Below are 27719 nucleotides of genomic sequence, written 5' to 3'. Positions count from 1 at the left end.
ACGACAATATGGCGTCTGGCATTCTTACTTCTGTAAGCATAATGTGTGCATGCCCTCTGTTTTGATCAGTGGTTAAGAACTGACAAAACATTCTTACCCTCCCCCCACTTTTTTAAAGTAAAAATAAATTTATTACTACCTCTATTTTTTACACTTTGATTTTCTCATTACATTACTTTGTTGTATTTTTAATTGACATATACATAGACTTGCAATGCACAAATATTAGGTGTATAATTCTAAGTTTTGACAATTGTATACACATGTGTAACCACCACTCCAATTAAGATACAGAACATTATAAAAAAAAAAACAGAACATTTTCATTGTTATCAAATGGGGGTCCCGCTTCTTGCTGCTTACAAAATCAATACTCACAAATGGTAAAAAGGAAAAGGGCCTTTAATCAGAATGCCAGCAATCTGGGGAGATGGTGGACTCAACATACCCCAAAATCCACCTCCGAAGATTCTGCTCGTGAAACTTTTAAAGGGAAGGAGAGAAGTAATCTCAGTTAATCACTGAGATGGGGGTCTGAGTCATCGCCATCCCCCACTGTGTGCGGGCTCCTCAACTTCTTGTGATCTTCCTCTAGATGTGATCATGTTCACACAGTTTGATCACAGAGTCTGTTTGGGAGATTACTGAAGGGGAAGCTAGGGAAGAGATCTAGTCATCTGTTAATCACTTATTCTTCTCTTCTACTTCTTTGATCTGTGGAAAGGACCAACAAGTTAGGCAAGGTTTTGTGTGACTAAAAGATTTGAAAGGTGTGCTTGGGCCATTGATGAGTAGAGCATGGGGGTGCTGGGCTTAAAAGTTAGTTACTATACAGCTTTACTAAAGTGACAAGAAAAGGGGCTTCCTGCTGAGGGTGGCCTCCTGCAAAGAGCTGCTTACACTGAATCTCATACAAATGGATTAAACAGTATGCATCTCTCGTGTCTGGCATCTTTCCTTCAACATAATGTCTGTAAGATTCATCTATTTCATCATGTGTATCAGTAGTTTATTCCTTTTTATTGCTGAGAAGTATTCCATTTAATAAATATACCAAAATTTATTTATCCATTCTCCTGTTATTTATTTATTTATTTTTGGCTGTGTTGGGTCTTCGTTGCTGTGCACAGGCTTTCTCTAGCTGCGGCAAGCGGGGGCTACTCTTCGTTGCGGTGCACGGGCTTCTCATTGCAGTGGCTTCTCTTGTTGTGGAGCATGGGCTCTAGGCGCACGGGCTTCAATAGTTGTGGCTCGTGGGCTCTAGAGCGCAGGCTCGGTAGTTGTGGTGCACGGGCTTAGTTGCTCCACGGCATATGGGATCTTCCCGGACCAGGGCTCGAACCCGCGTCCCCTGCGTTGGCAGGCGGATTCTTAACCACTGTGCCACCAGGGAAGCCCCTATCCATTCTCCTGTTGATGAACATTTGGGTTGTTTCCAGTTTGGGACTATTATGAGTAAATCTGCTGTGAACATTTGTGTACAAGTCTTTATGTTTCATTTCTCTTGGAAAGTAACTAGGAGTAGAACTGCTGGATCACAGAGTAAGTATAGGTTTAACTTCTTGAGAAACTGCAGAACAGTTATACAAAACCATTGTACCATTTTACCTTCTCTCCAGAGGCTTAAGAGAGTTCCAGTTGCTCCTGACAGTTTCCTTGCTTGACCAACATTTAGTCAGGCTCCTGAACCTTCTCCTAGGACCATCTGTGCACTTGTAAAATCTAGTTTTAACAAGAACCGCCCACCCTTGATATCTGATCGCCCTCAATATCTGGTCAGGTTCTTCATCCTCCACCATCTCCCAGGTGTTGTCTGATCATCCTGGCCTGTCTTCAGCAAGAATACTGTTACATCGGTTTAACAAAAACTCTCCTTACCCCTGATGTTTCCTCTTAGTAATTTTCCATCCACTCCCCTGCTCCTTGGCTATAAATTCCCACTTGCCCATGCTGTATTTGGAATTGAGCCCAATTTTTCTCCTCTGGTGCAAAATCCCATTGCAGTCATCCCTACACTTATGGCAATGGTCCTAAGTAGAGTTTCCGTTTTAGCAAGTTTCTTTAGCAAGTGTCTTTGATTTTTTTTTTTCTTTAACATTCCACAACCTTATCAACACATGGTGGGTCAATCTTTAATTTTAGCCATTCTAACCAGTGTGCAGTGGTATCTCATTGTGACTTTGATTTGCATTTCCTTAATAACTAATAATTTTTAATGAGCTCTTTTTCTTGTGCTTACTGACCATTTATCCTTTTTTTTTTTTTAATATTTACTTATTTATTTTAGCTGCGCCATGTTTTAGTTGTGGCACGTGGGATCTTTATTGCAGCATGTGGGATCTTTTTTTTTTTTTAGTTGCGGCATGCGTGTGGGATCTAGTGCCCCGACCACCCAACCATGGATCAAACCCTGGCCCCCTGCATTGGGAGCTCGGAGTCTTAGCCACTGGACCAGCAGGGAAGTCATATATTCATACATTTTGACATAAATGTTGCAATGATTAGAAATGTGTCCTAGAGTAACATATTTTGAACTAAAATCTTCATTAGTCTATTCAGCCATACATTAAAAAATATTTATTGGGTGTCTACCATGTGCCATGCACTTTTCTAGGTTCTTTAATCAACTGTGATTAAGACAGATAAGATCTTTGCTCTTGTCTGAAGAGTTAATATTTTAGTGGGGAGAGACAAAATGTAAACTGGAAGCAAACAAGTAAGATGATTTTTGATAGTGTGGAAATGCTCACTGAAGTGTTATCAATTAATAATAAAACATGGAAACAACCTATATCCCTAAGGGGGGGAGAAAGGGGACTTAGGTAATTTACATGATATGAGACTGACGGACTATAATGACATTAAACCGATAATTGATTTTAAAAAATACTTAGCCGTATAAAAAAGCAAATTTAAAATTGTATGTGTACTTTGTTTAAGACTATGTAAAACACCTGTGCTACGATGCATATGTACAGAAATTAGAAGGACCCAGAAGGTAAAGAAAACGCTGGGGTTTTTTTGTTTTTGTTTTTGTTTTTTGTGGTGGAATTATGGGGGTTTAAGGCGTTTGGTTTCGCTTTCTTTTTTGCTGTCTTACACGTTATCTCGTTCGCTAACAGTAGAAACTGTCATCATAGAGTTTTCTCCTAGGACTTTCCTTTGCGCAAGGCTTTACAGCTCAGAGACTTACACATTTATTATGAGACGTGGCAGACCTAAAAATAAAATTTAGGTTACTTCAGAGTGACGTAAGGCAAAGAAGTGAGGTCTACGAGTTTCACCCCATAGAACTTACGCATTTCCAGGCACGATGAGGTTGCTCCCGGGAAAGTCCGCGGAAAAAGCAGGTTTGCGCACGAGGAGGGGAATCGAAGCCCGATGTTAGGCCCTGCGTGGCGCCGCGCGGATGGTGACGTCTCGCGCCGGGCGGGAACTGACGTCATCTTCGCGCATCGCCGCTTCCGGTCCGCGTGAGTGTGGTTCTTGCGCCGGCAGAGAGCTCAGGGCTGGTGTTGCCGTGCGTGCGGTTGTGTTCTTCGCCAGTCGGCCTTTTTCCTCCGGGACCATGGCCACCGATTCGTGGGCCCTGGCAGTGGACGAGCAGGAAGCGGCTGTCAAGTCGGTCAGTGGCTTCAGCTCCAGGCGGGGCGAGCGTAGTAGGAGGGCCCAAGCCGACCCTGCTTGGAGTCCAGGGCGCTCTCTGGGTTGGGCAGGCCCGTGGCCCACACACCCCTAAAGGTTTGCTGGGAGGAATCTCTTAGCTTTGTTTTGCGGCTAAGGCAGAAGAGACCAGTATGGAGCCTTTTCCTTTGATCTGGGCCAGTTAAAGACTTTTATCCTGTGGCAAATCTGGCCCTGCTATGTATGCTGTCTTTTCTGCACTGCACCTCCTTCTCAGTGGGGATTGTAAGAAAAGGCGCAATGCTGATTCTCTTTTTTCATCTGGTTTCTGAGTGATTCTCTGCTACTCTTATTTTACCATTTTTTAGATGCGTGCTTAACATGGTTGGCAGTTTGTAGCACTTTGCAGAATAACAGATTCAGGTTTATATTTAGTGTTTCAGTCTACTGCAAACGGGGGGAGGCACTACAAATTGTTTCATCTGTGTTTAAAGAGACATTTAATTTCATATACTGGTTCTTTGATTAATGAAGATCCATTCAGTGGGAAGTTAAGTATAGTGTAAACTGACTCTCCGTTCTTATCTCTAAGTTACCTTTGTTTGGTGGTAATAGACCATTGATTTTAAGAATATAGGGGTTTTTTGTTTTTGTTTTTTTTTTAATTTTTTTTTTTTTACTTTGGGTTTATTTATTTATTTATTTTTATGGCTGTGTTGGGTCTTTGTTTCTGTGTGAGGGCTTTCTCTAGTTGTGGCAAAGTGGGGGCCATTCTTCATCGCGGTGCGCGGGCCTCTCACTATCGCGGCCTCTCTTGTTGCGGAGCACAGGCTCCAGACGCGCAGGCTCAGTAATTGTGGCTCACGGGCCCAGTTGCTCCGCGGCATGTGGGATCTTCCCAGACCAGGGCTCGAACCCGTATTCTCTGCATTGGCAGGCAGATTCTCAACCACTGCGCCACCAGGGAAGCCCTATAGGGGTTTTTTGTAGTCAGAAGTCTTTCCCCCCACCCCCACCTCGGTGCGGCATGAGGGATCTTAGTTCCCAGGGATCGAACCTGCGCCCTCTACAGTGGAAGCGTGGAGTCTTAACCACTGGACCTCTAGGGAAGTCCCATGTAGTCTGAAGTCTTATGTAACCTTTTAATGCCTAAATTACATTTCTTTTCCAGTCACCCTTTATTGCTTTGGGAGGATTGTCAGTTTCTCAGCAGATAGTTGAAATGGGCTAAATCCAGGAAAGTTTAGGAAGAAGCTTTACAAACTAGTTAGGAAGCCTAGAATGTGGGAGGTGCTGTGAAAAGGGTAAGAATAATGTGAGAAATGAACTTTGAATAGGGAGAGGATGTTTATGAGTAGGAAAGTCAGGGAAATTCCTCATGAAGAAGTTTATATTTGTGCTGGATATTAGAAAATAATCATTTAAGATAGAGATGAAGGTGAACGGCATTTTAGAATAGAATGCACAGAAGTGCTGGACTTGCCTAGAGAACAGGAATCAGAACTCATTTTTGCTGCAGCTTAAGCTTATCGGGTTGTAGTAGGAGCAGTACTGAAAATATCGTAGGAGTGTACTTTGGACCTTAACAAAGAACTTAAAAATGAAAGGCTTTATTTGGCTGGTTTGGGGGTTTTTAAGAAGGATATTGACAAGATTAGATCTGAGAGCTAGCAAGATTTATTGGACTGCAGAGAACAGTATATATTAGGAGTGATGTCTAAAGGAAAGGAGATCAATGTGGAAGTTACTCTTATAGCCCAGAGGTAGAGGGCCTATGTTGAATGATGAAAGTGAAGATGAGGGGATGGATTCAAGAGATAATTGTGGAGGTATGAAGATTTAAAAAAAAGAAGAGAAGGGAGATAAAGGCAAAGATTACTGTTTTCAACCTGGATCCCACAAGGTGGTATTAATATAGTGCTAATAACAGGATTAGGGGAGTGGGAGGAACAGCAGATTTGATATGTAGGATGATGAGTTCATGTTTGGCTGTTCTGAATTTGAGGTAAGGAGGACAACTTGGTAAGTACCTGTGTTGGGAATCACCAAGAGGTGTACAGGTTCAATGATTTCCCGGGAGAACTCATAGGACTCAGCATATGATTGTACTCACAGCTGTGATTTATTACAATGAAAAGCAAAATTAGCAAAAGGAAAAGGCCCGTGTTGCAAAGTCCAGAGGAAACCAGGCACAAGCTTCCAAGAATCTTCTCCCAGAGGAGTCACAAGCTCCACTTAATTCCTGCTTAATTCCTCTAGCCACAGATTGTAATAACACATATGAAGTGTTGTCAGAGAAGCTCATTGGAGACTCAGTGCTCAGTGTTTTTATTAGGGGTCTATCACATCGTCATTCTTTGCCTAGCAGTACCAAAATTCCAGACCCCTAGAAGGAAACCAGGTGTTATCATAACCACATGTTTTTAGAAAGATAGTTAGTGAACCCCTCAGCGGTTCTGGGAATGGTGGAACCCTCTCCAAATCCAAGTTTCCAGATGCCAGCCAGGGCCACTTTGCAAGCTGGCTTTCCTAGGATAGCAGTCAGTCCTGCTGTGTTAACTCTTTTCTATACAGTGCCCATCAAGCATTTGGAAATGTGGCACTGGAGTTCAGGAGGAATCAGGTCCGAAGTATAAAACTGACAGCCACAAATAAATCAAAAAGTATTATAAAGGATATGATTCTGTACTCTAGAATTTAAATCTAGTATTTAGCATCAGATATTCCCTAAGAGACAGTTACTGAGAATTGGTTTCAAATCTTTTTTAACCTACAACCTTAATCTAGCTGTATTATTATGAATAACACAAATATAGACCTAAACATACTTGGTATCTGGTTTCAACCACTCTGCTTATTGGGTGGCTGGTATAAGTAAATGTTTTAAAATGTTGCTTCCTGGGAATTCCCTGGCGGTCCAGTGGTTGGGACTCCGCACTTCAACTGCAGGGGGCACAGGTTTCATCTCTGGTCGGGGAACTAAGATCCCACATGCCATGCGGCGCAGCCAAAAAATAAAATAAAAATTAAAAATAAGTAAATAAACATAGCTTCCTAACAGTTGGGTAAGACCCTCCCCCCTTTTTTGTTTTACCATTTAGACTTGTGTACATTAGCTTAATAAATGTAGTTAACCATTGAACAACTTGGGGGTTATGAGCCCCCAACCCTCCCTGCAGTTGAAAATCGCCAAATAACTAACATTGTCCTTCCGTATATGTGGTTCCACATCTTTGGATTCAACCAACCATGGGTTGAGTAATACTGTAGCATTTATCCTTGAATAAGTGAACCCTTGAAGTTCAAACCTTGTGTTTAACGGTCAATTGTGTAATTCATGGTATTTGGTTATCAGGTGTCTCTACTCTTGTTTCCTTTTATTCCCATTCAGATGAGTAATTTGCAGATCAAGGAAGAGAAAGTCAAACCAGATACCAATGGTGAGTCACTAGTAACTAGAAGCTACATGTGCACTTCTGCTTTGCACTCATAGCTGCAATGTGGAAAGGAGCTTTCATTTAGCATGTTTGGCAAATGTCAGCACTGGATTTGAGAACCAGTAAATTCAGTTTCATTAATGATGGAGATAGATTAGTTTTCCAGATTTTATCTAGCTTCTGACTCCTTAAAATCAAGAATCACTACTGGATTGTACAGTCACTGTTCACTTGATAATGTTTCCGTAAGTTTTTTTTAATTTAATTTTTTAAAAGGTTAATCTGGGTTCAAAATTCAGAAAGTGTAAGTAAGTGCAAGGCCTCCTTCCCATCCTGAACCACCATTTACCCGGATCCCACGCCCCACCTATATTACTTTGCTAGGGCTCCCACAACAAAGTATTACAAACTAGGTGGTTTAACAACAGAAATTTATTGTCTCAGATCTGGAGGCCAGAAGTGTGAGATCAAGGTGTCATCTGGTTTAGTTCCTCCTAAAGGCTGTGAGGAAGAATCTATTCCATGTCTCTTCCTAGCTTCTGATGGTTTGGTGGCTATCTTTGGCATTCCTTGGCTTATAGGCATTTCTGCCATCATCACCCCAGTCTCTGCCTTCATGGTGTTGTGCATGTCTACATCCAGAATTTCCCTTTTTAATAAGAACATTGGTCATACTGGATTAGGGCCCATCCTAACAACCTCATCTTAACTAATTACATCTGCAGTGAACCTATCTCAAAAGGAGATCACATTCTGAGATACTGAGGGGTTAGGACTTGATCATATGAATTTTGGGGGGGACACAGTTCAACCCATATACCACCCTATGCCATAAGTAACCACTGTTATTGGATTTTTAATATTCTTCCAAAGTTTCTTTTTTTTTTAATTGAAGTATAGTTGATTTACAATGTTGTGTTCATTTCTGCTGTACAGCAAAGTGATTCAGTTATACATACATACACATTCTTTTTTCATATATTCTTTTCCATTGTGGTTTATCATAGGATATTGAATATAGTTCTCTGTGCTATACAGTAGGACCTTGTTGTTTATCCATTCTATGTATAATAGCTTACATCTGCTAACCTCAACCTCCCACTCCATCCTTCCCCCAACCCCCTCCCCATCCTTCCCCCAACCCCCTCCCCCTTGGCAACCACCAGTCTGTTCTCTATGTCTGTGACTGTTTCTGTTTCATAGATAGGTTCATTTGTGTCATATTTTAGATTCCACATATAAGTGATCTCATATGGTATTTGTCTTTCTCTTTCTGACTTACTTCACTTAGTATGATAATCTCAGTTGCACTTCCAATGTTTCTTTATGCAAATCAAATACAGATTTTTCTCCCTCTCTCCCTCTCTCTCACCAAAAGATGGCAGAGTATACACAGTGCACTTACTTTTTTTCATTCAACAACATACCTTGGCAAGCTTTCCTTACCAGTAAATGGAGTTTCCTCACTCAGTTTTGTAACTGCATAGTATTACATTGTGTTGATAGACCATAATTTATTTAACCAGTCATCTTTTGATAGATACTTGGGTTGGTCACATTCTTTCACTGTTATAAAGTGTTTCATGTAATAACCATGAACTTAATTCTTTTTACATGTATGCAAATACATTTGTAGGATAAATTCCCCCAAAATGGATATCCATGGTCAAAGGCATATGCACTTGCACTTTTTATCAGTATTTTTCAAGGTACCCTCCATAAATATTATACCAATTTATGTTTCTATCAGTAAAGCATGAAAGTGTTTTCCTATAGCCCCACCACAGAATTTTTAGTCAAAAACTTGAAATTTTGCTAATCTGACAGGTAAAACATGGTGGATCAGTGTAATACATTTTGTATTTCATTAATAAGGTTGAATATTTTCATAAGTATAAAGGAATTTGTGTTTCCTTTTCTACTGAGCTTTTTGTCTTTTTTCTAAATATGAACTTCATATTTTAAGATTGTGATAGAAGTTGCTAATTCTTCAGTCAGTTTTGTCTTTTGACTTTTTTCTTGTGTATTTTTGCTCTGCAAACTTTTTTTTTTTTTATTATTTATTTATTTATTTGGCTGCACCGGGTCTTAGTTTCGGCATGCAGGATCTTCGTTGCAGCATGTGGGATCTTTAGTTGCTGCATTCAGGATCTAGTTTTCTGACCAGGGATGGAACCTGGGCCCCCTGCATTGGGAGCATGGAGTCTTAACCGCTGGACCACCAGGGAAGTCCCTCTGCAAACATTTTTATATAGTCAAACGTATCAGTCTTTTACATGATTATTTCTGGAATTTGAGTCAGTTTTCATACTTCAGTCTTTGATCCTTTTGGAATTTTTCCTGGTGTGAATTGTGAGGTATGGATCCAAAGTGTTTTCTCTAGTGTGTTTCACCTTTTTAATTTCAAGATGGCTACAGATTTGTTTCAGTGCCACTTTTGTAATAGTCCATTCTTCCTCTCTAGTTTGAGATCCACCTGTATTATATACCAAATTCTGCATTTTCTCATCTATCCTATCAAGTTTATTTTGCATATTCATGTACCAGGTTCATATTCCTGATTGCTGGAGCATTATGACATGCTTTAATATCTGTGAGTGCTGGTCCCCATTCATTGATCTTTTTTTTTTTTTGGCTGCGCTGCACAGCATGCGGGATCTTAGGTCCCCGACCAGGGATCAAACCCACACCCCCTGCAGTGGAAGCACAGAGTCTTAACCACTGGACCGCCAGGGAAGTCCCCATTGATCTTTTTTTAGAGTGTTCCTGGCTATCCTTATTTTCCATATGTATTCTGTTACAGTCAACTTGACTAGTTCTAAGAAGACAAAGAATCTTTTAGTATTTCTCCTAGGACCATGTTACATTTATAACTTAACATCTATATGCTATTGAGTCTTTTTATAAAACCTATGATTAAGTCTTTCCTTTTTTTTCAAATCCCTTTTTGTGTCCTTTAGGAATGTTTTAATGACTGTAGCATATGTGATGTCCCCTCTTTCATTTCTATTACTGGCGGTATGTGTTTGTTCTTTTTTGATGAGTCTACCTAGAGACTTATCAGTTTTTTTTATCTTTTCAAAGAGCTAGGCTTCGGCAATGTTAATTTTCTTGAATATTTGTCTTTTATTTCATCGATTTCTACTCTGTATTTTTTTCCTTCTACTTACTTGGGGTTTACTTTCCTCTTCTTTTTTATCATATACTTAAAATAGTTTCAGTTTCCCTTTTGATGTCTTCATTGGCCCATGGATACTTTAGAACTGTGTTGTTTGATTTCCAGATATTTGGGGGGTTTCTAGATATCTTATTAATTTCTAATTTAACTCCATTTTGATCAGAAGCCATTAAATATGATTCTGCAGTTATTGGGTATAGTGTCCTCTAAATGTCAATTAGGCCACTGTTGTTGATAGTGTTACTCAGATCTTCTATGTCTTGACTGTTTTTTGTTTGTTTGCTTTTTGGTCTAGTTCTTCCAGTTGTTGAAAGAGAAGTGTTAAAATTTCCAACGACAATTGTGGAATAGTCTTATTTCTCCCTTTAATTTTGTCAGTTTTGGCCTCCTGTGTTTTGTAGATCTGTTGCCAGGTACATTCACATTTATGTCTTCCTGATGAATGGACCTCTTATTAGAAATATCCTCCTTTATCTCTGGTGGTGATTTTGGTCTTAAAATCTGCATTACCTGAGCCACTCCAGCCTTCATATGCTTACTGGTTGCGCGATGTATCTCTTTCCATCCACTGACTTTCAACTTGTTTGTGTCTTTGTATTTAAAGTGTGTCTCTTGTAGGAGTATAATCTATAAAAATTTTGAATCACTATGTTGGACACCTGAAACTAATACAATATTGTAAATTAACTATACCTCAATTTAAAAAAATTAAAAAATAAAGTGTGCCTCTTGTAGACAGCTGACAGTTGGATCTTGCTTTTTTATCCATTCTACTAATCTCTGTCTTTTAATTGGAGTATTTTATCTGTTTGCATTTAATGTAATTATTGATGTGGTTGGGTTTAGGTTAGCAATTTTACTGTTTGTTTGTCCCCTTATATTTTGTTTCTCTGCCTCTTTTCCTGCTTTCTTTTGGGTTAATTGAATATCTTAGAGTTCCATTTTAATTTATTTATGAGCTTTTTAGCTTTATCTCTTTGCGTTAGTTTATGAGTGTTTTAAAGTTTTCTTCATATAAGTTTCACATATTTTTTGTTAATTTTATTTCTAGGTGCAATATTTTATCTTTTTAGTTGCTATTATAAAGAGGATCTTTTCAATAATATCTCTATTTATAAAAGCTACTGATTTCTATTTATTTATTTTGTACCTAGCTCTTTTATCTTTTCCTGAGATATCTTATTTTGTAGTCATTTTTAAGTTGATACTCTTAGTCCTGCAAGTTTACAATCATGTAATCTAAAAAAGTGATCATTGGGCTTCCCTGGTGGTGCAGTGGTTGAGAATCTGCTTGCCAATGCAGGGGACACGGGTTCGAGCCCTGGTCTGGGAAGATCCCACATGCTGCAGAAGCAACTGGGCCCGTGAGCCACAACTACTAAGCCTGCGCTCCGCAACAAGAGAGGCCGCAATAGTGAGAGGCCCGCGCACCGCGATGAAGAGTGGCCCCCGCTTGCCGCAACTAGAGAAAGCCCTTGCACAGAAACGAAGACCCAACACAGCCAAAAATAAATTAATTAATTAATTTTAAAAAAAGTGATCATTTTACCTCTTCCTTTTAATTTTGAATACATTTATTTTCTTTCTCATGTCTCATTGTGTCTGCTAACATAATGCTATATTTTAAATATAGTTATAATAATGCTATATTTTATTTTATTTTTTTTAATTTTATTTATTTATTTATTTGTTTTTGGCTGCATTTGGGTCTTCATTGTTGCGCACGGGCTTTCTCTACTTGCCGCGAGCGGGGGCTATTCTTCGTTGCAGCACGCAGGCTTCTCATTGTGGTGGCTTCTCTTGTTGCGGAGCACAGGCTCTAGGTGCGCGGGCTTCAGTAGTTGTGGCACGTGGGCTCAGTAGTTGCGGCTCGCAGGCCCTAGAGCGCAGGCTCAGTAGTTGTGGCGCACAGGCTTAGTCGCTCCACGGCATGTGGGATCTTCCCGGACCAGGGCTCGAACCTGTGTCCTCTGCACTGGCAGGCGGATTCGTAACCACTGTGCCACCAGGGAAGCCCTAATGCTATATTTTAAATAAGTAAGTCAGAGGTGACATATCTGATCACTCTGAAGTCAGCCAGCATTTCTAGAAATTTGAAATTTTCTTATGCACTAAACTTCATAGGAATAAAAATCCATTAAATGTATAGAAACGCCAACTATTTAAATTTTGATCACTTAAATAAGGTTTGATATTTATATTGTCCCACCTTTTGAGTGGATTTTATTTTAAAATAAATGTATTTATTTATATTTATTTTTGGCTGTGTTGGGTCTTCGTTGCTGTGCACGGCCTTTCTTTAGTTGCGGCGAGCGGGGGCTACTCTTTGTTGCATTGTGCGTGCTTCTCATTGTGGTGGCTTCTCTTGTTGTGCAGCACAGGCTCTAGGCGCGTGGGCTTCAATAGTTGTGGCTCGCAGGCTCTAGAGCATAGGCTCAGTAGTTGTGGCGCACCGCTTTAATTGCTTCGCCACATGTGGGATCTTCCTGGACCAGGGCTTGAACCCGTGTCCCCTGCATTGGCAGGCAGATTCTTAACCACTGCACCACCAGGGAGGTCCCCTTTTGAGTGGATTTGATACTTGCCTTTCTGATTATGATAACTGTTTTCTTGTGCAGGTGTTATCAAAACCGATGCCACTCCAGAGAAAACAGAAGAAGAAGAGAAAGGTAACTAATCTTTGAAACCCTGTAGCAAGAGACATAGTATCACCTAGGACGTGCCTCTCTGGAGCCAGAGGCATTCTGAGTTATAAGATCAAGGAGATGAGGGGAATCAGCCAAGGAAATTGAAAACAGTGAGATAGAAGGAGAACCAAAAGAGAGTGGTATCCCAGAAACCAAAAGAAGGAAGTGTTTCAAAAGTAGGGAGTCATATATAGGTAATAAGTTGGTTAAGAGAACTAAAAATTGTTCAGTTGATTTAGAGTGTAGAGTCATTGGTGAGCTTGACAAGGGCTGTTGAGGTCAGGTGGGGAGGTTAAATTAAAAAAACCTCTTCAGTGTACATTCTGCAGAGAAGGGGAGAAGAGAAAGTGAAGACATGAGTACAGACAGCCCTGTCAGGGAATGTCCCGTGAAGGGGAGCAGAGAACTGGGACAGTAACTGGATGGGGATGTGGGATAAAGGCGGAAGCACATTTATGATGAGACGTGTTACAACGTGTATACGTGTTACGACGTGTATACGTGTTACATGTATACGTGTTACAACGTGTATACGTGTTACAACGTGTATACATGTTACAACGTGTATATGTGTTACAACGTGTGTACGTGCTGGGGGGAATGATCCATTAGAGGGAGAAACTGATCATGCAAGAGAGAAGGTCACTGCTGGGAGAAATATCCTTGTCTGCAAGACGGAATGGGACCCATTGTATGAGTAGAGGAGCTAGCCTCAGGAGCACGGCGGTCCATCCATAGTCACAGCAGGGAAGGTGAAAGGACGCACACAAACGCAAGTGGGTGTGTGGGTTGTCACGGCAGCGCGTGGGGGTGCTTCTGATTACGTTCACTTCTCAGGGAAGTGAGTAGCAGGGTCATTAGATGAGTGAGAATGTGGAGAGGTTAGAAGTTGAAGAGAGAAGAAATAAGTGGCGTATAGAAACATAAAGTCTTGCTGGGCAGCTCAGCCCACTTGAGTCTAGCAGTCAGGAGTTTAAAGTTAGACCTTTTGGTGTGATTATGTTTTTCTCCCACCTTGCTGGGCCATTCAGGTGTGGGTGCAGACATGGGGAGAGAGGTTTCACAAGGGTGGGGTTTGCCCAGTGAGTATGAGGAAGATCTACTGGTTTTTTCCTACAGAGGACAGAGCTGCCCAGTCCTTACTCAACAAGCTGATCAGAAGCAACCTTGTTGATAACACCAACCAAGTGGAAGTCCTGCAGCGGGATCCAAACTCCCCACTCTACTCGGTGAAGTCCTTCGAGGAGCTTCGGCTGTGAGTATCTGTTCCTTTGAACAACTGTTCCTTGCTAGTCCCTCCTTTATAAGACTTAGCATATCAGAGATCTTGTGGGAATTTTACTTTCTCCTTTTATTTTTAAAAAATCTTAGTATATTTACTTTCTTTGACTAGTTAATAATTCACATGTTTCAAAAGTTTAAAAGTGTGAAAAAGTGATGGTCTCCTTCCACCCTTGTCTCTTGGCTACCCAGTTCTTCTCCTTAGGGATTTTTTAATGCCACAAATTTATTCATCATAGCTGAAAGTCTTTTTTCTTTTATGCTCTTAGAACTTTCAATAAAATATTGGCTGACAGGTGATTTCTGGATGTCAGGAACATTTCTTATTAGGTAAGCCCTTTTGTTAGACTATAGGGTTTACAGTGTTAAGAACAGTTTATCTGCTTTTATAAAATCTGTCCAAGAAGCCTGTGCAGGATTCCCAGTAACTGCAGTGGAAATCAGCCTTCAGTGTTCCAGAATTTTTTGAAAAATCCAGAACCCAGAATTAAGCCCTAAGTGTGCACATTTATGCACCGTGGTGAGAATGACTTCTAACATGTCCTTGTTTTAAAGGCAGAGAATTATGTAATGTTATGCCAAGTTTTTTGTTTCCTTCAGTAAGTTAATAAAGAGGTATTTAGGGTTGTTGGTTTATGTACATGACACTGTGCTGGGTGTTATGAGTAACACAAGACATAGCTACCATTCTTGCTGCCTGCCAGGACTCAAATCATAGAAAATAGCTAGTGAATAAGAAAGTGGTGGAATGAATGGATTCTTTGCCTTTGTTCAGCAAAATCTATCATATGCCCCCTGTAGGCAAATAGGGGCCACGTTTCTGCCAACTATTGCCACCACTTTAGAGTAAGAGACACTTAAAATAAGAGAGCTAACTAGAACCAAATCAAGTTGTTAATGCAGCAATAGCTAAGAGCAAGGTTTTTAAAGTGAGGCCTCTTTTTTTGAATATTTTCAGGACATTATACTTTTCTATGTGTATTTTCTTTGTCAAAGGCTTTTTTCAGCAAACCTGTCATCTCTGCTTCCATTCATAAATTCTGTCCGAGCAGCTAGATGTGCTCTGACAGCTTGCTTTTCCAAGTATCAGTGGTCTTTTTAAGTTCCTTTCATTTAAAGGACTGGAGTTCTCAGGTCAACCAGTGATGAACTGTCCTCTTTGAAAAGGCAAGTTCTTTCTGATTTAATTGTTAGTAGCCAAAGGAAACAAAGAATAAAACCTAGGTTACCGAATATACTTTGTCTATTTTTTACTGAAAAGATCTGCAAAATAAAAGAAAAATAATGAGCCACTGAAGGTTCTTGGATCACTTGAGTCCTCTTTCAGTAGTGACTTTGTTTCCTTGGCAACCAAATGAGAATCTGCTAAGCTTCACAACCTTTTCTTCCAAATGGATGTTACTTTTCAAAGTTCTTTGTATCTGAGAACCACCATATGCCAGAAGAACTGCCTTTTAGAGAGCCTGTTAAACTTTAAGGAAGGCTTAGAGAACACTCCTGACTTGGTTTGACTTTTCTTTAAAAACAGTGTGGTGGGATTTTTGTTAAACACCCTGTCAATTTAGAGGTAGCAGAGAGCTTATTATAAATGTACTACAAAAGCAGCTTTATTTGATATTTGTTGTGTGGCTACTTATGGAAGAAGTTGGTGCTTTTCTAGTTTTGATTTTGCCTAGACATAATAAGTAAATCTCATCACTCGTAAAGTTCAGTATGATAACTGAACTCCCTTTACCTATTTACTAGAAACTGGCTGAATCAATTTTCTTACCTCTCAATTGTCCCGAGTTCTTGCACAGCTGGCTTTGGAAGGCCCATGGAACACAAAATGACTGTGGTTCAGTGGAACATCTGCACTAAGAAATGAAAACTGAAATCTCATTCCCTAAAGGGACTTCTGTATCTTAGTGGCATAGTAAGCAGTGTTTATTTTTAGATATGTCTTTTATAATTTATTTTATACTATGAATTAATAAGTACCATTCTTCCAGTATCCTGGGAATGTTTGTCATCCAAGGCCAACCAAATCTGTGGGTCTCCTGAAAGATGAATTTCTCCAAGAAAGGAAACTAGCCCGGATTGTATAAATTGCATAATAGTTTCAGACTAAGATTTAGTAGGGAAAGATTTTGGTTTTGTTTTGTTTTAGTTAGTATTTTTTAAGGCACAGGAAAATATGTCTGACAGGAAGTATCATTCTTTGCTAGATATAGGGAAAAATAAAATTCTAGGCCTTTAAAACAATTTCAACAACTAGGAATCCATCTTTCTCTCCCTGGCCTCCTAGGAAACCACAGCTTCTGCAGGGAGTCTATGCCATGGGGTTCAATCGACCATCCAAGATACAAGAGAATGCATTACCCATGATGCTTGCTGAGCCGTAAGTATATGGACCCTGGCACACCTCTTCAGAACTGGGTTCAACATCTTCCACCAAGAGCTGTAGTGTTCCTGAGCACAAGATGGGCCGTTGGGAGCAACGTGCTTCTTCAGGGGAACAGCTTAGACAGGTGCAGAGAGAGTCTGATGCAATTCAATACAGTTTCTGCCTTTTCCACTTAATAAAAACTGATAGAAAAAGTTAGTGCTGTTATTCTATGCAGCTTTAAAAACTGTTTTTTTGTTGTTGTTGTTGCTATTGTTTTTTAATAATTTTGAAAATTTTGGGACCTGCAAAAAATATCAGGAGCAATACCAGGAACATCTCCGTAACCCCATCCTGCCAAGAAATAAAGCTGCCATTAATCTAGTTGGCAGTTGTAGCCCCCATGTAACTCCCTCCATTCACAGCCCCCTCCCCCTCCCCCTCCCCCTCCCAAGTGAGCATCACTGATGTGGGTCATTATTCTCTCATGTTTCTTTATCCTTTTACTACGTAGTTTGCTTTCATTGTTTGTTTTTTTTTTGGCCACGCTGTGTGGCTTGTGGCATCTTAGTTCCCTGACCAGGGATTGAACCCAGGCCCTGGCCCTCGGCAGTGAAAGCGCTGAGTCCTAACCACTGGACTGCCAGGGAATTCCAAGTTTGCATATTTTTAAACCTTACATAAATGGTATCATACTTAGGTAGCAAGTTTTTTCATTCAACTATATTATTTATTTGTTTGTTTGTTTATATTTTGGCTGCACCACACAGCATGTGGGATTTTAGTTCCCCGACCAGGGATCGAACCTGTGCCCCTTGCAGTGGAAGCTTGGAGTCTTAACTACTGGACCACCAGAGAAGTCCCTCTTTTTTAATGATAAAAATGCCACCTAGGACTTCCCTGGTGGCTTAGTGGTTAAGAATCCGCCTGCCAATGCAGGGGACATGGGTTCGAGCCCTGGTCTGGGAAGATCCCACATGCCGTGGAGCAACTAAGTCCGTGCGCCACAACTACTGAGCCTGCGCTCTAGAGCCTGTGAGCCACAACTGCTGAGTCCGCGTGCCACAACTACTGAAGCCCACACGCCTAGAGCCCATGCTCTGCAACAAGAGAAGCCACCGCAATGAGAAGCCCGCGCACCACAACAAAGAGTAGCCCCTGCTCACCGCAACTAGAGAAAGCCCACAGGCAGCAACAAAGACCCAACACAACCAAAAATTAAAAAAAAAAAAAAAAAAAAAAAAAAGCCACCTATTCCCATGACATTGGGTTACCTGAAGTGAAATGTGAAAGTTCCCTCTAAAGCATGTGACTTGCTCTCTTAAATTTTCCATAAAGATGAGAAAAGGGAGCACATAGTAGGAGCCGAGTCCTGAAGACACATTATGGCTCAGGGATTTGTCTGGGCACAGATGTTTCTCTGCAGTCTTAATTTCCATAGGCCCCTTGGGGTATAAAACTAGGGCACTCTAGCTGTGCTAGAGTCTAGAATGAGGATTTCTTAGTGTGAGCCCATCTAAAATAATCATCATTTCACTTAATATTTAAGCAGTTTTTTTTAACAACATATAAAATTTTATCGTTGTACTCAGTGCAGAAAACCTGGATAATAGAAGCATAAAGGGGGAAAATCCCTATTCCTACCACCCAGAAAGAACGTTTGGACACTTGATTGTTTTTTGTTTTGTTTTTAATAAATTTGTTTATTTATTTTTGGCTGTATCGGGTCTTCGTTGCTGTGTACAGGCTTTCTCTAGTTGTGGCGAGTGGGGGCTACTCTTTATTGTGGTGCACAGGCTTCTCATTGCCGTGGCTTCTCTTGTTGCGGAGCACGGGCTCTAGAACGCAGGCTTCAGTAGTTGTGGCTCGCGGGCTCTAGAGCGCAGGCTCAGTAGTTGTGGCACACTGGCTTAGTTGCTCCACAGCACGTGGGATCTTCCCAGACCAGGGCTCGAACCTGTGTCCCCTGCATTGGCAGGCGGATTCTTAACTACTAGGCTACCAGGGAAGTCCCGACACTTGATTGTTATTAACCAATATTATTTTCATCTCTGTTCTTCCTTCATCCAGCCCACAGAACCTGATTGCCCAGTCTCAGTCTGGTACTGGTAAAACAGCTGCCTTCGTCCTGGCCATGCTCAGCCGAGTGGAACCAGCAGAGAGATACCCGCAGGTGAGGGGGTGGAATCCTGGGGGCCCTGGCTTGCTCATCCTGGGAATGGCTGTGCCATCTGGGGGGGTTGTCTAACGAGGGTGCCCCTGGTACAGTCTGAATGTATCTGATGCCTCAGACTGTTGCTCAGGCAAAGCCCAATGGTGCACCAGGCCCTTACCTGGGTAGAATTGATTCGGAAGCAGCAGCCTTAAACAGTGGCTTCTGAAGGCATCTGCCAAGCCAGGGCTCCCTATTGAAGGCTTCTGTCTACAGCTGAAATGTGGGCCTGGTTGACGAGGATGTGGTTTCCTACACTGTTCAAGTGGTAATGACATCAGTGTACTGGTTGCTTTAGAGCCTGTTGTCTGTTACTACAAGGCTCTCCTAAACTCATCTTCTATGATCTGCCTGTTAGTGTCTGTGCCTCTCCCCAACATATGAGCTGGCGCTTCAGACAGGAAAAGTGATTGAGCAGATGGGCAGATTTCATCCAGAACTAAAGCTTGCTTATGCTGTTCGAGGCAATAAATGTGAGTATAAAGGGGCAAGACCTAGGCCGTGAGTTGGGACGGGTGGTTGGGTATTTGAATTTTGAAGATGAGGTGATGATATTCAACTTTCTAGTTCAGTCTGACCTTGGAGCCCAGTGTTGCCTTTAGCAAATCTATTTAACTACTTGCTGATTTGTTAATAATTCTCTCCACTCCTAAAATAAGATTTTAAGTTGTTAAAAAAAAAAATCCCTGCATGAGTCATGGGGTTCTTAAAGTGTGGAGTATTTCACTGAGGAGCCAGGGTTTGAATTCAGCATCCAGAGTTCTGGAAGCTGCTTAAGAGGGAGGGATGAGCACTGAAGATGGTAGGTTGGGTCAGTTCCCTTTCTTTAAAAGTAAAGGGGCTTCCCTGGTGGCGCAGTGGTTGAGAATCTGCCTGCCAATGCAGGGGACACGGGTTCGAGCCCTGGTCTGGGAAGATCCCACATGCCGCAGAGCAACTGGGCCCACAACTACTGAGCCTGCGCGTCTGGAGCCTGTGCTCCGCAACAAGAGAGGCCGCGATACTGAGGGGCCTGCGCACCGCAATGAAGAGTGACCCCCGCTTGCCACAACTAGAGAAAGCCCTCGCACAGAAACGAAGACCCAACACAGACAAAAATAAATAAATAAATTAATTAGTTTAATAAATAAATAAATTAATTAAAAAAAAAAAAAAAAAGTAAAGCACAGGGCTTCCCTGGTGGCGCAGTGGTTGAGAATCTGCCTGCCAATGCAGGGGACACGGGTTCGAGCCCTGGTCTGGGAAGATCCCACATGCCGCGGAGCAACTGGGCCCGTGTGCCACAATTACTGAGCCTGCGCATCTGGAGCCTGTGCTCCGCAACAAGAGAGGCCGCGATAGTGAGAGGCCCGCGCACCGCGATGAAGAGTGGCCCCCGCTTGCCACAACTAGAGAAAGCCCTCGCACAGAAACGAAGACCCAACACAGCCATAAATAAACAAAAATAAATAAAATTAAAAAAAAAAAAAAAAAAAAGTAAAGCACAGCTTTAGTAAGAGTAATCTAAGAGCATGTACAGTTCACTTGCTCTTACCAAATCAGAAATCCTTCCACCAATTCCTTTTTCATGTGTTCTGCAGAATGTAGAAAATATGGGTTAAAATGGGAGGAGGGGCAGGTAGAAAATGGGTAATGGAGAAGTTATCAGAATATATGAAACTACAAATCAATTAGAAAAAAGTAAGCATTCCAACAGGAAAATGGACGAGAGAGGCCCAGTTGAACAGACGCTTCACAAAAGAAGGAATTCAGATGGCCAGTAAACATGAAAAGATGATGAGCTTCATTAGTCATCAGGGAAACGTCAGGTGAAACCACTGTATGCCTCTCAGATGGCAGAAATGAGGAAGTCTGACAAACCAAGTGTTGACCAAGATGTAGAAGAACTGGAAGCCTCAGGTGCTCCAGTGGGGAGTAAACATCGGCACACTGACTTCCAGAAGCAGTTGGCATTACCTAGAAAAATGGAAGAGAGACATCCCTTCAACCCAGCAGTTTATAATCGCCTAGAGCAAGCGGTTCTTAAACTTTTTGCTCTCTTACACTCTTAAACATTATTGAGGACCCCAAGTACTTACTTGGGAAGAATATGAAGAAAATCTAGACTTTCTTATAATTTTAGATATTGTTTTTTTGGATGCCATACCAAAACTTAACAAATGGTAATTACTTAAAAGTTAGTTGCCATGTGATATCTGAAATCATATTAATGAACTCTTCGTACTGTCACATTAAAATTCCTTGGTCTCCCTTGCACTTTGAATGCATCTTTTGCCCATCTGTGATTTTCTAACATCATACCTTGGTCATTTGGAAAATACTGTCTTACTGAGTTATGCTGATCTTCCAAATGTTGACATATTTCATAATACAAAATTTTAAATAGCATTTAAAATGCATTAGTATCACCACCAACCAACTCAGAGGAGTTTATACACGGAGAAACTCTCAAACCTACAGCAGCACATAGAAGTGTTCCAAAATTCTAATTTTCCCTTAAGCTGAAACGTTATCATGACAACAAGTAACAGTCAGTTGTTTTCATTTAAGAGATAGGCTCTCTTTGTTCATTTTCAAGAAAGTGTATATCAAATTCCCTACTTGATTTTCTTTCTTCTTCTTTTTTTTTTTTGGCCTCACTGTGCGGCTTGTGGGACTTTAGTTCCCCGACCAGGGGTCGAATTTGGGCCCTCGGCAGTGAGAGCGTGGAGTCCTAACCGCTGGACCACCAGGGAATTCCCCATTTGATTTTCTGAGGTTGTCAGTCAACAAACAAAAACGGCTAGTACAGTTACCACACAAATAATCACACAAGGGCTTTTCCTGGAGGAAACCATCATGTTTCAGCATGCAGAAAAAGTACTTTAACCAGAAATTATTAGTATTTTTGTGTGTGTTTGATGTCTTACACTGATAGGTGCAGCTAAGTGTAGTGTACCAGAATCTTGTGACAACATGGATCTTCTCTAGATTGTTTTATAACAACAGGGGACTTCACTGTGTCTGAAGGATTAGTATATTAACTATTTAAGGTATCATTTTTTTAAAAGTTCAGTTTAGACTGATGGGCAGTGGACAGTGAGAACCACAATGTATTGAAGAGTTCATTTAAAACTTTTCCAGTGGAGTTAATGAATTCCTGACCAAAGTCCCTTTCTCCTCGAACTTTAAATTTTGTTTTGAAAATAATTGACATTCACATGTTTCAAAATTGAAAAGGATATATGGTAGAAACTTTTCTTTTCCCATACCCTTCAACCACCTGGTTCTGCCTGCCTAAAGGTACCCAGTACTAACCTGTTCCTCACATGTCCTACCAGAGATAGTCTGTGTGGCTACAGGCAAGTGATAATGTGATAACATGTAGGGACTTCCCTGACAGTCCAGTGGTTAAGACTCTGTGCTTCCATTGCAGGGGGCACGGGTTTGATCCCTGGTCGGAGAACTAAGATCCTGCATCCCTCATGGCACGGCAATAGAGATAGATGTGATAGATAGATAGAACACTCACACACGCATGTACATATATTACATGTATTCTTTTTTGCCCCTATTGGTATACAAATTGCTCTGCAACCTCTTTTTCACATTTAATAATGTATTTTGGAGATTGTTCCACATCAGTTCCTAAACAGTTCTATACTTTGATTGGTGTCATCCATTTGGTGTGTCATATTTTGCTTAGTTATGTTTTAATGCATGCATATCCTTGCATATATGTTATTTCACACATATTCATGTGCATACAGGATTGATTCGTAATAGTGGAAGCACTGGTCAAAGGCTACATGCATTAGTAATTTTGATAGATGGTTATATCAGTTTCAACTCCCACCAGCTATAGTTTGAGAGTAATGTGTTTTTTTCAATCAAAGAGAATTTGTACTTAGGAAAACTGTCTACACAATTAGAATGTCTAACAACGCAAAAAATCATTGGGCCAGGATCCTAGGACTCAAAACTACCAATTTATAAGGAAATCAATGAACCATGAGTGAAGGGATGGTATAAAAAGAATAAGTGTTATGCTAAAGAAAAAGAGTTGGGTGATGGGGAATTACAGGAGAAAGTAGGAAAAGGGAAACTAACACTCATGGAGGGTTGACTGTAGGATTTAATCCTGACCACAGTGCAGTGAGATAGGTGTCATTATGCCCATTTCATAGTAGAAGAACACAAAACTTTTGGGTAACACCCTGTGTTTTGAAATCTGGAATTAACTTGTTCTAGCTCTGGAAGGATGGGCAAGGCTTTCATTTTGAAAGCGGGTTTAGCCATGGAAATACCCACAGAACACATCTTGTCTCCACAGTGGAAAGAGGTCAGAAGATCAGTGAGCACATTGTCATTGGCACCCCTGGGACCGTTCTGGACTGGTGCTCCAAGCTCAAGTTCATTGACCCCAAGAAGATCAAGGTGTTTGTTCTGGATGAGGCTGACGTGATGATAGCTACTCAGGGCCACCAAGATCAGAGCGTCCGCATCCAGAGGTAGGAACTCTTGAGCCAGGAGGAACTTCTTGGCCTCCTGATCTGCAGCATCATGTCCTTTTACTTCACCCTCCTCTTCTTGCCCCTGCCAGGTTCTTTACTCTGCAGCTTTCAGAGGCATTTGTTTCATGGGCCATTTCCATGTCAGCACTGACCATACCCCCAGCCTGGGTTGAGGAAGGAGACTTAGGGACTCTACCGCCACCTGTCCCTGCCCCACGTCTGCTCCTCCCTCCTCGCTGCGGTGCTCCTCCCTGCTTTGCCACCTTCCTGGGGACGCAGGTCATCCAAGCCTGGGGAGGCTGTGCTTCTGTTCCTTCCAGAGAAACACTCGGTCGGGGTCATGTCGAACACCTGGGCCTTCCCTTGCAGGATGCTTCCCAGGAACTGCCAGATGCTGCTTTTCTCTGCCACCTTCGAAGACTCCGTCTGGAAATTTGCCCAGAAGGTGGTCCCAGACCCAAACATCATCAAACTGAAGCGCGAGGAGGAGACACTGGACACCATCAAGCAGTATTATGTCCTGTGCAGTAGCAGAGATGAGAAGTTCCAGGCCTTGTGTAATATCTACGGGGCCATCACCATTGCTCAAGCCATGATCTTCTGCCACGTGAGTAGCAGCAGCAGCAGGAGGAGGCGTGTGGGGGCGGAGCTCCATGGGAGGGTGTGGCCCTGCGCCCTCCCTCTCAGCCAGCTCCACCTGGTGCTGGGGGACCAGGTTCCCTCCCTGTGGCTGGAAAGGAAGTGGTTTGTGAAGATGTAAGAAACAATTTCTTCTTAGTATCCTGAGGCATATACATATTCTAAGCATAGAGTCTCCTGAACTTTATATCATTTGTAGGTGATACATTAGAAAACCCAAGTAAATCAACTGATATTTGTAGGAAAAATAAGAAACTAAACAGGACGGTTGGTTAGAAAGTTACTAGAAAATAAGTAGTTTTCCAGTGTCAAACACAAACACTTAGAAAATGGAAGGACAGACCCCATTTATAATAGCCAAAATAATTTTTCAGGAATAGTTAAGATCGCTGAAGAAAACATCAAAATTCTGTTAAGCGATGTAAGAATAAGAGAGCTCTTACTCTATTATTGGAATACTTGTAGATTAAAAAAAAATTTTTTTTAGAGTGGCATTGTTTTCCCAAACTCAAATTGAAACTTTCAAACCTACAGAAAAGATGAAAAAAATACAAAATGAGCACTTTTATGCCCTTCACCTATTGTCAACATTTGCTTTTATCCATAAGTTTTTGTGTGGGGGATATCTGTACTTTTTCCTGAATCTTTTTTTTTTTTTTTTTTGGCTGCGTTGGGTCTTCGTTGCTATGCACAGGCTTTCTCTAGTTGTGGCGAGCAGGGGCTACTCTTCGTTGCAGTGCGCGGGCTTCTCATTGCAGTGGCTTCTCTTGTTGCGGAGCACAGGCTCTTGGTGCTTGGGCTCAGTAGTTGCGGCACGTGGCCTCAGTAGTTGTGGCACGTAGGCTCTAGAGTGCAGGCTCAGTAGTTGTGGCACACGGGCTTAGTTGCTCTGCAGCATGTGGGATCTTCCCGGACCAGGGCTCGAACCCATGTCCCCTGCGTTGGCAGGCGGATTCTTTTTTTTTATTTAATAAAATACTTTCAGTTATTTTGCTTTGGGATATATATCTAATGCCATGTATGGTAGAAAACTGCAGTATAGATCCTTTTGATTCACTGTTTTATTCCAGACATAATGTAACTCAGTATATTTAGAAAGTATGTGTGTATATAAATACTTATTATAAAAAAAACCTTTTGTAAGCATGTTATTCCTCTACTGAAATGTAACTTGATAGGAGCCATGCCTTACATTATTAAATTATCAGGTGATTTGCACCATATAGCACTAATGATTTTCCATCAAAGAAATTACTCATTTCTCATTTTGTGAAAGTATCAATTAATAAAGCACCTGACAGTTTTAAACAGTAAGAATTAGAAATTCAATATAAACAAATCGTGCCTAATGTAATTATTTTAAATTTGTTGTGTCCCTTTCTAGAGTAAGGGTTTTATGCACATTTTATTATTATTATTTTTTTAACATCTTTATTGGAGTATAATTGCTTTACAATGGTGTGTTCGTTTCTGGCAGGTGGATTCTTAACCACTGAGCCACCAGGGAAGTCCCTTGCTGAATCATTTTAAAGTCAGTTGTAGACATCAGGACACTTCCCACCTAAATGCTTCCTAAGAATGAGACGTGCTCCTGCATGAGCACAGTACCATTGCCACACCTTTCACAATGATGCAGCGATAGTGTCCTCTCTGTCGTCCATCATATGCCACTTTCCCCATGTGTACCAAAATGGCCTTTATTGCTTTTGGCTGCTGCTGTTAAACCTAAGAGCCAATCAGAGATTGTCTGTTGCATTTAGTCTCTCTTGAGACTCCCTTAATCTATAACAGTTTCTCCACTTTTCATGACATGGACATCTTGAAGAGTCCAGGCTAGGGACTTCCCTGGCAGTCCAGTGGTTGAGACTTTGCCTTCCAGTGTAGGGGGTGCTGGTTCGATTCCTGGTAAGGGAGCTGGGATCCGACATGCCTCGGGGCCAAGGGGCCAGGGCATGGAACAGAAGCAATGTTGTAACGGGTTCAATAGAGACTTTGGAAATGGTCCACATCAAAAAAACCTTAAAAAAAAAAAAAAAAGAGTTCAGACTAGTAAGTAGTCTTTAGAATGTCCCTGATTTTCCCCCCCTTGTGATTATATTAAGGTTAAATATTTTTCTAAGATTAGCACCCAAGTGACACGGTTACTTCTTTATACCACATCATGTTAACAATTTTAAGACATTTAATGCTTAACTGCTAAGTTTTAGTAGTCTTCCAGATCAAAAATATTCTCTTAAGGTACTTTCATTTCTGAAATGTTTTCTTCCTTCCAGACCCGCAAAACAGCTAGTTGGCTGGCAGCAGAGCTCTCAAAAGAAGGCCACCAGGTGGCTCTGCTGAGTGGTGAAATGGTGGTGGAGCAGAGGGCTGCAGTGATTGAGCGCTTCCGAGAGGGCAAAGAGAAGGTTCTGGTCACCACCAACGTGTGTGCCCGCGGTGAGCAGAGATTGTGTCCTGGTCTGCAGGCTCAGGGTAGCGAGAGAGACCCTCATCTGCGGGACACTCCGGTGGTTTGCGGGAGATCCTCTTTTCTAGGAGAGCCTGTTTGGATTCCCTCGGCAGAGGAGAACTTTCACAGAAGCCAGGAGTCCTGACTCGGTGGCTCAGAACGGCGCCTGCTCTTCTTGGGGCCCCCAGGGAGGCTTTAGCTGCTTCTCCAGATACTGGTATCCAGCAGAGGCTCTCTGGAGCCTGATGGCTGATTTCATAATTTGGTCAGCACCTGCCACAGTTCTGTTTTCTCCCTCTGGGTTCTGCTACCTGCCCCTTTGTCTGAATCCCAGAGCTGGCCCATCCCAGACTGTTCCTTCCACCTGAGGTTGGTGTGTGTAGGCCTGACTGTGGATGACAGGGATTTCTGTCTCCCATCCTTACTCCTGTCCAACTCTCCTTCATGCAGGTATCGATGTGGAACAGGTGTCTGTCGTCATCAACTTTGACCTTCCCGTGGACAAGGACGGGAACCCGGACAACGAGACCTACCTGCACCGGATCGGGCGCACCGGCCGCTTTGGCAAGAGGGGCCTGGCCGTGAACATGGTGGACAGCAAGCACAGCATGAACATCCTGAACAGGATCCAGGAGCATTTCAGTGAGTCCCTGGGAGTGTCCCCTGCCGGGCCCTTACCTTACAGGGGCGAGTCCGGGGGCGAGGGGAGGGTGAAGGGTAGGTTTTCCTGTGGCCCCGAGAGAGGCCTGTGTCCCTGTCCCATTCCCCTCCTTCCCTACAACGTGGAAGTTCTCAAAGAGCACACCTGGAGAGGGCGGGGCTCAGGGACTTGAATGACAGTCCCCCCTGGCCAGGCTGAGGGGCCTGGGGCTCTGGCTGTTGCTGTCCGTGTCCCTTGCTCAGTCGCTGGAAGCCTTTGGGGTTCAGTGAAGGATCTCTGTGGCCAGAGGCACAGCACGTTCCTAGGCGGCAGAGACCTGTGTTTCCTCCCTCCCTGCTGTGCTGTCCCTTCCCTGAGTGTGTGTCTCTGTAACGCCATGTTGGTCTCTCTTTGAATTCTCTTTTCTTTCCCCCAGATAAGAAAATAGAAAGACTGGACACAGATGACTTGGACGAGATTGAGAAAATAGCCAACTGAGAAGCTCCTGCAGTCACTGGTGCCGCCCTTGGTGCTCCCCCTGCACGGGACACTAGTGCTTTCACGGCACAGGCCTCAACAGTCAACACAAAGATGAAGGCACGAGTAGAGAGAAACTACCTACCTCATTTTAAATTACATTTGGACTTGACAAAAATTGCGCAAATGATGGGGGAAGGTAGAAGAAAAAATTTGCGTTTTGGAAAATTTAGTCCT

At 42.0% G+C, this 27719-nt stretch overlaps 2 protein-coding genes across 3 annotated transcripts in view; one reads left to right on the top strand and one right to left on the bottom strand.

Moving 5' to 3' along the window:
• The first annotated feature begins 3461 nt into the window (after positions 1–3461).
• Positions 3462–27699, top strand: LOC118884727 (ATP-dependent RNA helicase DDX19A). The gene is made up of 12 exons (XM_036832555.1): positions 3462–3625; positions 7016–7064; positions 12858–12908; positions 14046–14181; positions 16495–16587; positions 18643–18745; positions 19143–19257; positions 23097–23274; positions 23647–23884; positions 26190–26352; positions 26816–27007; positions 27442–27699. Exons 1-12 carry the CDS (start codon positions 3569–3571, stop codon positions 27501–27503), a joined length of 1437 nt encoding a protein of 478 aa, XP_036688450.1. The 5' UTR covers positions 3462–3568; the 3' UTR covers positions 27504–27699.
• Positions 20318–27719, bottom strand: part of ST3GAL2 (ST3 beta-galactoside alpha-2,3-sialyltransferase 2) — a 64883-nt gene continuing 57481 nt past the window's right edge. The window contains exon 11 of one of the 2 annotated variants that reach the window (XR_005017365.1): positions 20318–20740. The gene's annotated coding sequence lies outside the window, so the exon portion shown is untranslated. Of the gene's footprint in view, positions 20741–24879; positions 25935–27719 lie in introns of those variants that run through there. The other variant, XR_005017363.1, reaches the window with a different exon arrangement.

The sequence above is a fragment of the Balaenoptera musculus genome, chromosome 19 (assembly GCF_009873245.2).
Source record: "Balaenoptera musculus isolate JJ_BM4_2016_0621 chromosome 19, mBalMus1.pri.v3, whole genome shotgun sequence".
Taxonomy (NCBI): domain Eukaryota; kingdom Metazoa; phylum Chordata; class Mammalia; order Artiodactyla; family Balaenopteridae; genus Balaenoptera; species Balaenoptera musculus.
The sequence above is the reverse complement of the archived record's forward strand: the minus strand, read 5'-3'. Positions and strand labels throughout refer to the sequence as shown.

Bases quoted from the DNA above. Each gene is read 5' to 3' on its own strand.
- LOC118884727 (XM_036832555.1), top strand. From the start codon at position 3,569: ATGGCCACCGATTCGTGGGCCCTGGCAGTGGACGAGCAGGAAGCGGCT. The intron at 7,065-12,857 runs GTGAGTCACTAG...TTTCTTGTGCAG, and splicing joins AGTCAAACCAGATACCAATG to GTGTTATCAAAACCGATGCC. The intron at 27,008-27,441 runs GTGAGTCCCTGG...TCTTTCCCCCAG, and splicing joins CAGGATCCAGGAGCATTTCA to ATAAGAAAATAGAAAGACTG.